The 13,928-nt window shown below is 40.2% G+C and overlaps 1 protein-coding gene across 1 annotated transcript in view; it reads left to right on the top strand.

Annotated features, from left to right (window-relative positions):
• The window catches only part of PLXNC1 (plexin C1), a 72,660-nt gene that overhangs the window by 35,020 nt on the left and 23,712 nt on the right, over positions 1-13,928 (top strand). The window contains exons 13-21 of the mRNA XM_027794213.2: positions 573-779; positions 895-1,086; positions 4,553-4,652; positions 5,677-5,778; positions 6,166-6,269; positions 10,157-10,198; positions 10,693-10,817; positions 11,428-11,626; positions 13,011-13,157. Of these exons, the coding sequence (XP_027650014.2) occupies positions 573-779; positions 895-1,086; positions 4,553-4,652; positions 5,677-5,778; positions 6,166-6,269; positions 10,157-10,198; positions 10,693-10,817; positions 11,428-11,626; positions 13,011-13,157 (1,218 nt within the window). The remainder of the gene's footprint in view (positions 1-572; positions 780-894; positions 1,087-4,552; positions 4,653-5,676; positions 5,779-6,165; positions 6,270-10,156; positions 10,199-10,692; positions 10,818-11,427; positions 11,627-13,010; positions 13,158-13,928) is intronic.

The raw sequence follows: 13,928 nt of genomic DNA, 5'->3' as shown, positions 1-13,928 counted from the left end.
GTGGTGTACTTCTCTCTGGCTTTGTGTTGAGCACCCAAATGGTGCCACTGCCTCAGCAAGGGGTGGAGCTGATGTTGGGACAAAACCCTTTCTCCAAGGCTGTGAGGAGGTAGGCACCCTGTTGACTCCTGGGCTTGCAGCACAGAGACCAGAAAACCCCGTGGAGTAAACAATGGGGTGACTGTAGCAAACCCCGCTCAGAAGTAAAGCTGGGGAGAGCCAGTGCGAGGGGTGCTGGAGGGCTTGTCCTGCTCCTCTCGTATCACCTACACTGAGGGGAAGGAAGGAGAAATCACTGTCACTATTCCTGTCTCACTGCAGGAAATAGCTGCCATAGCAGTGTGCAATCAGCCTTAAAGCAGCGTGCAGAGTGTGTGGTGAATGTGCATAAAGGTAGACACAGGCTCAACACAGAAACTTTCCCAGGTGCTCTGCATGCAGCCCTGATCGCAGAGGTTTAGCAGATACCTGTGTGAAGTCAGGAAGACATTAAAATGATTTTGAATGCCTGTTTGTGATTGTGCTCACTGTTGAGTACTTAATGACTTACAGCTTTGCTGTTGCATTTCTAGGTCTCTAGGTGTCCTGGAAATGAATCTGAATATCATTACTTAACACCAAGCCTGGGCCATGCAACGGAGGGTAAAGTTGTTGATATGATGTTAAAAGTGGAAACTACCTTTATACCATGCGTCAAATTACACTATCACCCTGACCCAGTGTTCATTAACTACCAGCTGCACACTGAGCTGGATCCTGATCTGGAATTAAAAATATATGTAAGTTTGAAAGTAATAAACTCTTAATTCCTTATTTAAAGTAGTTATTGGGGATTTTGTTTCTTGCTGTATGTAGTTTATTTAGTTTTTATTATTTCATTGTTTTTCCCTCTAGAAAGAAAATGACAACTTGAATATTTCTAAAACTGAGGTAGAAGTTTATCTGTCATATATGAATGGTGCACAGACCAAAAAGATATGGTTCAGTGTCCAAAATATTACCAAAAAGCCAGACCGTAGCACTATACTGTGCAAATTCAAAAGGGAAGGAACAGACAAGATTGACTTTTCCACGGTGAAAGTTTTTGTAAGTAGAATTCCCTTTTGTTGCAGTTCAACAGTGTTTGGATGTTTATACAAATGTAGTAAACTGTATCGATAATGCTGCCATCGTGAATGTTCTTTATAGAGGGAGGAACTGGATGCGTTTTCTGCTGTACTGGTACTCAGTAGTACAGTTATCCGCCTCATATCTAAGCATGCCTGCCTAGCTTAGGTACCACTGACGGTACTGAGTTCATTTACTGTCTGGTTACTGATGTAGTGTCAGAGGTAGGCTTTGCAGCCCAAACTGAGCTCACTTCTGCTGAGCTCCAGGAAAGCAGTAGTTTGTCACACCTCTAGCTGCAGCACAGACATCACCGATACAGCATCACTGGCTCTAGGAAAGCCCCTCATCTTAGATCTGTAAGCAATCTGCTGCTGTACTGTGGCCATGACTAAAAGGATTGTGTCCTCCCATTTGCTTGTTCTTCCTAAAGTAGATAAGGATCTTGGAGAGTGCATAGGGATTGCCACCTAGACAGAAGAGAAGGCATTTCTGCATGAAAAAGGGGTGATATTCATTGTGCGCTGGGAAGGCCAAAATGCTTTGAACATGTGGCACAAAGCCAGGCCCAAACATAAGAACATTAGCATGGATGTCAAAGCTAAATGGCAGCTTAAGATATTTGCTCCAGGAAAAAGATGAAGATAGGAATTTTTTAAAATGCAATCATCACCATTTATGAGGGAGAAAAATGATGCCAGACCCTTATTGCAGTGTATGGTGGCATAAAGCTGAAATCACTCTATTGACTTCAAGGCATATGGCTCATAGTAAAGATTAACGAAGCTATTCTCAATTTCATATCACTGTTAACTGATCCCCCATCTGTGAATCCTGCCGTCTGAGCCAGTTATGGCACGGAAAAGCCTTTCTGAGATTGGTGTTGCATTTAAATATTAACGTTGCCTTGCAATATCACGTGCTCATCCTTCATAGGAGTCACTGTCATCAAAAAGTCACCACTTTGCTAAGGCAAATCACATGCAATAGTTAGAATGTAACATTTCACTTCTGGTACCTTAAAAATTATTTTTTTCAACATCAAGAAAAATGTAAATGTCATAAACCATCAAGTGTTTTTTTCAACCTTATAAATAAATCATCATCGAAGAAGTAGGGCCACCCTGAAGAAAGGATAAGATGGGTATAAAAGATAGATATGGTTTAAGAATAAATGTATGTCTTGCCTTAGTTTTCAGGATGAAAGAGGATATTGAGTGTGGGGTCAAAGACAGGATCAGTCTGAATGGAGGTGTCAAAGAAGAGAATGCCATTCTTGTTACAGTACCAGGATTCAGGTAGATCAAGGGGCTCAAGACAGTAGGAGCAGGATCATTCCCATCACAGCACTGTGAAGGAAATGGCACATAATACTGTAGGCTTCATAGGAAAGATTTAAAGGAAAACTGCAGTCAGAAGACATACTGTATGACTGGAGAGCAGCAAATATAAAGCCAATATTCAAAAGAAGAAAAAAATAACTAGGCAAATGGAGATGTGCTGATCTAATCCTACCTCTGTGTAAAGCTTTATAATGTATTTGGAATGAGGGTCTCATGAAAGACCTGGAGGTAAATGGAAAATGGGGTGTCAACTTCTTTTCAATAAAAGCAGATTATACTAGGTATCTTTATTTTATAAGATGAGTTGTTTTCTCAGCAACAAAAAAGCAGTAGATCACATGTACCTAGTCATTCAGTAAACTACTTAACATGTTGATTATGAAGACACTAGGGATTAGAAAAACTGGATGCTCTGTAAGGGGAAGCTTACACTGGGCAATGTTGATTTTCATACGGTTATTATTTAACATCGGTAGTGACTTGAGTACAAAAATAAGGCATGTGCTAATAACATTTGGTGATGACATAAAGCTCAGAGGCATTACCTGTCCAGAGGAGGTTTTATAATGCCATGCAGGAAGAATATGAGTTTAGGAATAGGAATTGGATTGATTCAGGTGTACCTTATTTAGTCTGTGATTCATAAGCAAGATAAATAAAAGATAAGGAAAGAAATGGGGCCACTGGATACGAAGGTTATGGTGAAGATTAAAGATAATCTAAATATAAGCAGAAAATTAAGTGAATGTTTTGCCTCTATTTTCAATAAGCGGGGATGAGGAACAGAAATTTCTGCTTTAGGAATGCTTTGGCTGGATGTGACAAGTGGAGAAAAGCAGGTGTATTAGTCACAGGATGATTAATGTATTTAGCCACCAATGCATTTCAGTCTTGGAAATGGCAAATAGGATCTTAGGAAGGCTCAGATCGGAAGTACTTTGTGTAGGAACTGTGAAAACATATAAACAACTGAGGAAAAAATAACATTTGACAGAGGAAATAGGTCTGCTTTATGTTCTGTTCTTTGTAGCCCCAGCAATACGAAGTCTCTGTTCTTCCAGCCCTGTGGGGTTTCTTTGCTTGCTTGTGTCTGTGTAGCTGCAATGTGACTATCCAGTTGGCAGTCTCCAGCTGCCCTGGCTGCTCACCTCCTGTGACAAGCCAGTGACTGAAATCACCAGATCTTTGCCTTCCCTGCTGTAACCCAAAATAATTTCAACCCGACTCTCCTTTTCAATTATCCCAGGCTCATTTCTGTCCCTGGCACTTGGTGGTATTCTTTTCCTGTGTCAAAGTGTATTTTTACTTCTAGTATTTTTATAGTCTTAGCTACCCTTTATTTATGTGCTTTCACAGTCCTCTTTGAGATCCTCCTTTGTGAAATTTCTTCTGCCATAATTATCAGTGGTGAATGCCTCAGTTTGGCATCTGGCAGACTTCAGCACTTTTGTGTATCCCTAAGAGTTAATGCCTGTCCTGCCTTCGACAAGCCCAGTGGCTGTTGGGGGATGTTGTGTGTGTATGTTGTTTTTGTTCTCGAACAGACCTTCAGGAATGCCCTGCATCCTATGTAAAGAGGTTGAAACTTCTGCAAAGAAATAGGGAAGAGGGCTGTGGGCTAGGTGTATGTCAAACATTTTACTTCCCTTATTATTAGCATGAGTCTTATCTTACTTTTCTGCTCAGCAGAGTAACACTGTGAGTGCAAAGGAATATTTTTAACAACACACCTTCCTTACCTCAAAATGCCAGAATGTTTAGCAGCGATTCTGAAGTCCATGAGCCACTTGGCCAGCCTGAGGCCAGATCTTGCCATTCGAGGGCTCTAGTTTACAGTGAGAGCAATGGCAAAATTTGATGCTGCATGAAGACCTCCAAATTTTTCTCTTGTCACTGCTCTGTTATCCTGCGTAAACATCAAACACACCAAAAGTTAAGTTTGTGTTGGTTCATACATATTTTCCCAAATTGCTGCTGTTTTCCCAATAATCTGCAGAACCAGTGTCTTCCATGTGCCTTATTTTTTTTTAATACAATAAATGTCATTTTAAGCACTGGTATAATGCCTGTCCTCTATTAACACAGCCATTATTTTTCTTCAGGTCAAATTAGGAAATTTTGAGCATGAAGTCAAACCAACATCATCACACATATATTTATATGTTCTTATTTTGCTACCTATTGTAGTGGGTGTCATTATAGGTAAGTACAATAACGTGTTTTCAGTTTTTGATTTGCTGAAGGGTATAATCATGACACATAAAACACATATACATGCACACATACATGTTTGGGACTGTCACAAGCAGTCCGATGGTTTTCCCTGGTTCCCAATAAGCGTGGACAAAGTTAACTCCGGTCTGGTGGTGAAGTCCATCTTGTCAGATTACAGCGCGTTAGGAGACAGTAGTTATGTCTGTTCTGCTGGGATTATTTGTCATCATTTAGTGAGGCAAGCCGTAGGACTGACATCCTTGTGTCACAACTCGGGCCCTTCCAGCTGTCAGCTGGGCTTCCCTCCTGTCCCTGGGGCAGATGTTCCCTAACAAACTGCTTATCCTCAGGCAGTGTTTGTGGTGTTTCTGCTCAGTCTCATTTGGATCATTCATGAATTTGTAGGTCATTACTAAATTGAGGGGGGTAAATAATTATACCCTCCTCTTTTTGTCACACTTGTTTTCTGAACGTGTTGACCTGATTATGTATTTGATGAATTTCCATCCATTGTAATAAGTTTAGGAGTTTGTTGTTTTGTTTGCTTGGTTTTCTTTTTAAAAAGTGCATTACCTTTACAGGAACCGTATCTCATGCCTTTACTCTCTCAAAATAAGCTTTAGAGAAGTTAATTCAGATTTGCTGCTTAAAACAACTGGTTTTCCTGTTCTATCAGTGCTACTTTAAGAAGGCTGCTAGCAGAAGTGGTTGTTAGATTCTGTGTCTCACTGTGCAGGTTGTACGTAGCAGGGTGTGCTTCGAATAAAGTTGGATTGACAATTCTATGACCTTGTTAAAAGGAATGTTTTTTATTAAACATTAGGGTTTAGATCCAGATAACCAGGGCTCATGGGTACTAGCACACTAACAACAGTAGAAACAGTAATCCTCCTGGAGAGTGCAAGTGTATGTTAATCTTTCTGTTTCTTAAAGTAATATTAATATATATTTTATATAGGGGTTTTCTGTTCTGCGATTTCTGTACTCAGAATCTTTTTTTCTTCCTTTTTAGCGGCATTCATAGTTACTAGATACAAATCCAAAGAGTTAACTCGTAAACAGAGTCAGCAACTTGAACTGCTGGAATATGAGATTCGGAAGGAAATACGTGAGGGTAGGTCTAAAGAGCTTTATAGAGCTTAAGTACAGGATAATTTCTGAACTGAAACTGTCAAGAAGCTCACATGATATAAACATTTTAATTTTATAGCTGTTAGAATATTTTTGTGTTGTATCAGAGTTCCTCTTTAATGTTGTGCACTGCAGTAGCAGAAAGCACTGAGCTACTAATAGGATTGCACGTAATATTTCCTTCAGCAAAAGTGGGAGGAAAAAAATGGATTGGTACTTTCCTGTTCATAAGAGCTTCAGTAGTAAAACAACCTCTCTTCCCTGAAAACTGTTTTTAAGGAATATCTACTGGGGCCAAGTTATAATCGTAAAGATGATTTTGTGTCAGCTAAACTAACTCTCTGGGTGGGGAGGGGGGTTGCTTTTTCAGGATTTGCTGAGCTGCAGATGGATGAATTAGATGTGGTGGATAGTTTTGGAACTGTTCCCTTCCTTGACTACAAACACTTTGCTCTTAGAACTTTCTTTCCAGAGGTAATTATTTACAAGTCTTTCAGTTGTCAGCCCTGCCTAATAATGAAAAAGCTAGGAAGGTCAGGATCAAATAACTACAGTAAATACTACATAGTGATTGCACATTGTTTTCACGAGAAACTTTTCTTAAGTCAAGAATTAGCAAAGAACACTTATGGCTGTACATCTCTATATTTAATGAAGCCTAACTGCTATAGATAAAGAACTATTGTTGAATTTTCAAGGGTTGTGTGTGCATCCATTTCTTTTTGGCTCAGCCTCCCTAAGCTGCTTGCCTTTCAGGCCATCCTAACTAAGCTATAATTTATCCACTGCTTTTTCTTGTTCTCATGCTTTCACTTTCCATGCTATAGCTAATTAAAGCAACAGTCAGGCTAGCTAACATGCTACTAACATCATGACACTTCCTAATTAGACTTGTGGGATGAAGAAATGGCTCTAAGGTTGTGCTAACTTTCTACTCCAAGCTGCTGACAGAAATGGTAAGACCTTGATTCAGAGGAGTGCAGGTCACATGCTTAAAAATTTCATTAGTACTTAAGTGCTGTCTGGTTTAGATGTGGATATTTTCATTGTTCTTTGGAGCAGTTTGTGCCACTGCATCAGAGGACCAAAGAGGCCTTTTTTCAAATGTTTTACTTCTCTTGCTGTTGGGTTTTTTTTTTTGCATATGTAGCACATTACAATGCTGATAAGTGCATTTGCCACAGCTTTCAAAATTTTATCATGATGTTAAGCAATGCTTACCGACATTTACTAATTGGTAGAAGCTGTGATCTCAGCTGGTGATATTTTGCTGTGTAACTGTCACCAATGAGTAGAAAACTTTGGTTAGTGCTGCGGTTTTGTAGGGTATAGCTGGTATGTATGCGAACTACCCACTAGTCTTCATGTATTACTCATCAGTGCTGTGGTCCCATCCTGCAGTCTTATCTGCACACTGCATCGCTTTATTGCCATGTGCGATTCCACTAAAAGCTCATTGTGATAAAATTAAACATGTGATAGTGCAGAATGAGGGTCTTTTTATGTACACCACCAAATACCAGATACTAAGGTAGACTAATATTTAACAATTACGTATGCATAATCTTTGTACGCTTTGAGTCCAGCTCTCACACCAAAGGAAACTGGGAATATCTCTTCTGGTACTGCTGGGATGCCCCCAGTGTAATTTTTATGGGGTCGCTAGGAGGTTTGAAGGAATTGGACCAAGGAAACGTTACTTTGTGTATCTCTTTTCTTTCAGTTTAATTTGTTGCCAGGCATATTAGAATTAAAATAGTGGTTATTTTTAGGAATGCATCTTTTACTAGTGGTAGTCTCCTGTCAAAACAGTAACAATCTGTAGAAGCTGTCTGGGTGGAAATGCTTTGCTTTATGCAAATGAAAAGGAAAGGAAAAAAGACATGAAGTCTGCCACTCCATTGCATTATGTGAGGTCAGAAAGGGAAGGGCTCCTGTTTTGCCTTGGCGAGACTCATGCTGCTGCATCCTGGAAACGATTCCAATTAGATCTTATCTCAGTGTGAAATACTGATACCACAAAGGTAAACTTGCCACTATTAGCTCTCTGCAGACATGCAGTGTCAGTCAGGCAAGTTATTTAATGTATTGTATACCGATTTGTCCTGCTAAGTACTTATCGTTTACATTACCGGAGTGTCCAAACATGCCTTGTGCTTTATGAATGTGGTAGGAGAGCAGTGCTCTACTAAACAAATATTGCTGGTGAACAGAAAAGGTGATGGGGTAGTAGATTGCAACTGAGCGTCAGAAGGGTCAAAGTGACAAACCACCACTTCCCTCACTAACCTCATGTGTTTGAATGATGCCTGTACTGTACTCTTTCTGCCTTCCAGTGTGTTCAATGTTCAATGAGCTTTGTCTCTCCTAACCTAAGCTGTTTAAACATGGACATCAAAGCTGTTCACTGAGCATCTTCTGTAGTCAGTGCAGAGACAGGCAGCTCAAGAAAGCGATCCATCCCACTCGTCTGAGAATCTGTCTCAGGATGGGATGAGTTGCTTAAGGATACCTGAATCAGATACCTGAATCAGATACCTGAAATGAAGAGTGATAGACCCCATCTCATTTTGAGCTTCTCACTTCCTGCTGCTTCAATTTTTTTATATTTAATCTGGCTTGATAGCTTTTGTTTTGTGCTTAATGCTTGTAGGTTTTTAGATGGATATTACATCTGTTCTTAAAATATTCCTTCTGTTCAGCCTGGTTTTTTGCTTTACTTGTTCAATTTAGATTTTTTCTGTTTTCCCTCAATTTCCCACATTGTTTGGTTTGATGCTACCATACTTGTTCCCTGTTCACAAGCATTTTTAACCTTTAACGTGGTTTTGATTGTTTCATTCTCTGTGTGTGTCTGTTTTATTGGTAGATGGTGTTAGGGGGGGCTGAAAAAGTTCTGGAAAAATGGGAATAGCCAATGGAGGAAGAGGGAGAAGAATATGGTAGGGGAGAAGAGAACAGGAGTCATGAGGAAAAGGAGGGATGAAAAATCAGATAGGTAGATGAAAAATTAGATGTGAGCTGGCAATGTGCACTTGCAGCCTAGAAAGCTGATCATATCCTGGGCTGCATAAAAAGAAGCCTGGCCAGCAGGCTGGGGGAGGTGATCCTCCCTCCCTACTCTGCTCTCACAAGAGTGTCTCCAGCATAAGAAGGACATGGACCTGTTGAAGTGAGTCCTGAGGAGGGCCATGAAAATGGTTGGAGGGCTGGGATACCACTCCTGTGAAGAAAGCCTGAGTGAGCTGAGATTGTTCAGCTTGGAGAAGAGGAGGCTCTGAAGAGATCTTATTGCAGCCTTTCAATATAAAGCAAGCTTATAAGAAAGACAGAGACAGACTTTTTACCAGGGCCTGTAGTGACAGAACAAGGGGCAATGGTTTTAAACTGAAAGAGGATAGATTTAGATTGGACATAAGGAAGACATTCTTTACGATGAAGGTGGTGAGACACTGGAACATGTTGCCCAGAGAAGCTGTGGATGTCCCATCCCTGGAAGTGTTCAAGGTCAGGTTGGATGGAACTTTGAGCAACCTGATCTAGTGGGAGGTGTCCTGTCCATGGCAAGGGGGCTGGAACTAGATGATCTTTGAAGGTCCCTTCCAACCTAAACAATTCTGTGATTCTATGATTCTGTAAGGAAACTAGGGGCTGCCAGCATCACAGATAGAGCAGATGACTGTTAGGAGTGTGAATTTGTTGCTCAAGGGTGCTGCTTTGGGAACATGCAGCTGTGTTGGGACCTTACAGGCTGTTAGAATCAGACAAGAGGCATTGACAAGGTATTGGAGAACTGGGGGCTTCCCTTTGTTGTGAGAGCTTTTGCTAGGACTGGATGTGTGGTGGCACCTGTGCCTCTCTGGAGACTGACAGCATGGACCTCCTGGAGAGCTCATTAGTGAACATTCATGAAGTGCCTTGAAATGAATGGAGGCAGATGAACTTGAGTGTCACTCTGTTACAGAAACCCTGTATACCGAAGGCTATCATTGCTGTCCTAGAAGGATGCAGCCTACAGCACCCCTCACACGCCAGCACATTTGCAGATGAGGGTGATGAACAGCTTTTCCTGCGGACCGATAGTTGACTGCTGTGCTAGTGCAGCTCAGCAGCACAGAGTAACACACAGAGCAGCACTGAAGTCAGTACCAGCTCATCTTTGAGAGTTCGCTTTTCAGTGAACCTTGGCAGCACCTTATTGTGTAGAGTTTTTATATTGTAGCTGTGCTAGAAAACAGCATTTGCATTGTTTTATTTCAAGTCGTATGCCATCAGGAACGTGCTTGGCATGTTTAACATACATGTGTTAGAAATTTTTGGTATGCTTAAGAATGATAAATATCACCTGTCTTATATTTTAGTCAGGAGGCTTTGCATCCATCTTCAGTGAAGACATGCCACAGGTAAGTTGATGTAGTGTGATATGCCTTATTTAACAAACAGTTTTTCAAGAGTAATTGTATCCCTTATCTCAGTGTTGTTCTAGAACACATTGGATTGCATTTTCAGTGTGTTCCCTTTCCCCCATGAGGAAGGTTACGTGGATTTATGTATAAAAAGAATTTGGTATGTAAGATGCTGTTACCCAATGTATATTATGATTTATTTAAATGAAATAAACAGAATCTAGTGATGGAAAATGACAGGCAAACTTAGCTATTGGCATTACTTTGTGTATATGACAGAAAATGTGTGCTCTGCCTGTGTGTACTCTGTGTTGCACAGAAATGCAACTGTATCTTTGGTAAAATCCTGAGACCCGTGAAGTAAATGCAAAATTCCCGCTGATTTGAATGAAGCCAGGTTCTTATCCCATATGTTGCTTACCATTTTTCTGAGCATTAAGAATCCATCATAGCCAAACTACAGTTTGCTTATTTTTGTTTAACTATTCCAGAGCAGAGACCAAACAAGCAAGGACGAAAGCTTCAACATGTTGCATGCTTTAATTTGTAACAAGAACTTTCTTGTTACTCTCATTCACACCCTTGAAAAGCAGAAAAATTTCTCTGTGAAAGACAGGTATAGTATGATTATGCTTATCATCTTCAAGACAAAGAATTAGCAGGAAAAAACAACATGGATTGTAGCGCACAAATGTAATTTCTGTTTCTTGCAAAACACGCTTGCATTACCCCAGAGCATTTTTCTATCTTCTCCATCTGCACACAATGAGGAAGAAAAAACATTGCCATTAAAAAAAGCCATTAAAGAGAAATCAGAATGTTTGCACATGTAAACAAAGAGGCAGAGAAGCAGGAAAACTCACTTCAAAACTGTAAACACTTCCTGCAGTTAGATCAACAGTTCTACAGTTTAGAAGTGTTCTGTCACTGAAGCAGGTGTTGTTCTGCAGAATTAAATCTAGAGACACAAATTCTGTGTTTAAAAATAATCACAAGAGCAGATGGACTTCAATATTTTATATTTTTGTACAGATCAGTGGACAATTTCTGTACCTGTGGAGGGAGAACTTAAGATATGAACTGTACTAAAGTGTATTTCATTTGTTAAAGATGACTGGGGAGAGAAATTCCAAATACTATAGCATTCTTCCCTCCTGCCCCCTTCTTCTTCCTTTTTTTTTTCTTCCTTTTATTTTTGTTTGTTTGTTTGTTTGTTTGTTTAACAGGTGCTTGTTTGCATCCTTCTTGACTATTGCACTACAAACTAAGCTAGTTTATTTAACCCATATTTTGGAAGTGTTGACAAAGGACTTGATGGAGCAGTCAAGCAATGTACAGCCTAAGCTCCTGCTCAGGCGAACAGAATCTGTGGTAGAAAAACTGCTGACAAACTGGATGTCTGTCTGCCTTTCTGGATTTCTTCGGGTACGTGTACATCTTGTTACTATGTAAGATATGCAAAGAACTGTTTTAACTGATTTCTTCCATAGGAATTGTTAGAGGGATCCGTTTAAAGCATTCAATTTAACATTATTAATGTGTTCTCTTCTAGTTTAGATGACTTAGCTAGCTGTCATCAGTGGGAGGTAGGAAAAGAGCACGTATGTAAGCAATGATCACGTCCTTTATTTGGCTGAGATTTGGGTAGTTTTGCAGTTCAAGCATATTCTTTTCTCATGTTAGACATTTCATCTCCGGGAGATGTATTCTGGTCATACTAAAAGACTGACATGCTTGTTTAAGTACAGCTGTACCTTTCTCTGCAAGCTGTTGGAAAGCTACCACGTAATGGAAATGTAAGGAATACCATCTTTTGGAAAACTAAACTTCTTTCCACACTTTTTAACCTCCAAACAGCCTGCAGATTTTAAGAACTAAATGACTTCAAGTGGAAACAAAATAAGCATTTTCTTTCATTTTGCTGTTTATTTTATTCCACTTCATAGCACTTCATTCTTGGTTTCAGTGCTTGGTTATGCTTCCTGTTTCTCTTACCAGTGTGATGGTATTGTACTGTTGGTATCACTCATATCAGTTCTTGCATTAATATAGCAGCAGAATTGTTTGAGGCTTAGCAGCTCACACCAGTTTCCTGAAACCCCAGGAGAAAGCCAAGGAACTGTCAGAGATCTGTTCTCGGTACACCAGTCATCTTTACAGAGCTGTGCTAGTGAGATGCCTTAGCCAGGCTGCAGGAATGGTGTCATGTGGAAACAAAGATCCATCCTTCCTTTCTCAGGTACTTCCCTGAAGCCTGCAGTTCAGGCAGGAGAGGGAAGCCCCAGGTTCATTCCCTCTTTTGCTGATACACCAGTCTACATCCCACGACCTTGCTCCCAAGGCTTTTTTTCAGGGACAGCAAGGGGAGACACCAAGTCAAAAGGAAACCAGTTGTTAGCTTGTTTTCTCACAAGACTGAAAAAGGTTGGAATAGCTGAAGTATGTGTGTGAACACATGCACATCTCGCCCCCCACCCACTCTCTGGTGGAACTAGGAAGCATCTGCCAGGTGGAGTAGGAGCAGCTTGTCTGTAGCGTGCTTGTGCACAGCAAGGGGCTGTGAGCTGTCTTGCCACACACTCCAGCTGTCCCTTGCTATTTGCATGAGACTTTCACATGAAAAGCAAAGGATGGGGCTTAAACAAATAACTAGATAAATCGGCTCAGAGGGATTTTCTTTTCTAATTGCAAGATAGCAAGTCAGTTAAAAGGAAATAATTTGTTACACTTGATATTTTTCTCTCATTATTCGTGCCCATTTAATTATTGCAAAAATAAACATGTTCCTTGCATTTGTTTCATGTCCTAGGAGACGATTGGTGAACCTTTCTATTTGCTAGTGACAACCCTCAATCAGAGGATAAACAAAGGCCCTGTTGACGCGATAACTTGCAAAGCCCTGTACACGCTTAACGAAGACTGGCTGCTGTGGCAAGTGTCTGAGTTCAAAACAGTGGTATGTTTGCCAGTTTGTGTTCCCTCCAAACATGGACAACTACCGCATTTTGTCTTTTTCTAGGAAGCTAAATTAAGGTTCTTGGATGCTAAGGTGATGGTTAAGTACCCCGAAAATACAATTGTTATTGCTGACAAAATTTCAAAACGCAACAGAGTTTAACTAGCTAGCGTTTCACCAATACACATTTCAGAAATAGCACTCACTTGTGGCTTCACAGCATGCCTTAATCGCCAAAGGTTAGGCTTAATGAAGTCTCAGGGTATTAAAATTCCTTCTTATTTTAAAGTGTACTACAAAAATATAAACATATGCTTAGAATTTAAGCTAAATTACACTTTTCCAATGAATGAAAGAATGGAATGCTGAGGTTTTATTTTTCTATTGTGTTTACTTGTGGCTAATCTTCAGGCAGCAATCATTTGCTGTGTGTTTCCATGTTACTAGCTCTAAATTAGCAAGGTTAATGTGGTGGATTTTAATTAGTTGCATGGTTAAAAACAAGGTGTCTGGGAAGCCTAGCTAAATTTCTGAACTTCAGCATAGATTTCTTGCCTTCTCAAAGCAATTACAAAGCGCTTTCTCTTTTCCAGTTACACCCAGAATTCTTTTAAAGCTGGAGTTCTTTTACTGATTGTCATTCTGACACTGAGGGGAGGAGGGCAGCAAGGGTTATTGTACTTTGGAGCATGTAAAAATTGTGGCTTTTTGAGTAGAAGGTCTGAAAAAGGGTTTCAGAATAACCTGAGCACTTTTTTTCCAGAATTTCCA

This window comes from Falco peregrinus, chromosome 6 (genome assembly GCF_023634155.1).
Source record: "Falco peregrinus isolate bFalPer1 chromosome 6, bFalPer1.pri, whole genome shotgun sequence".
Taxonomy (NCBI): domain Eukaryota; kingdom Metazoa; phylum Chordata; class Aves; order Falconiformes; family Falconidae; genus Falco; species Falco peregrinus.
This window is presented reverse-complemented; position numbering and strand designations above follow the sequence as displayed.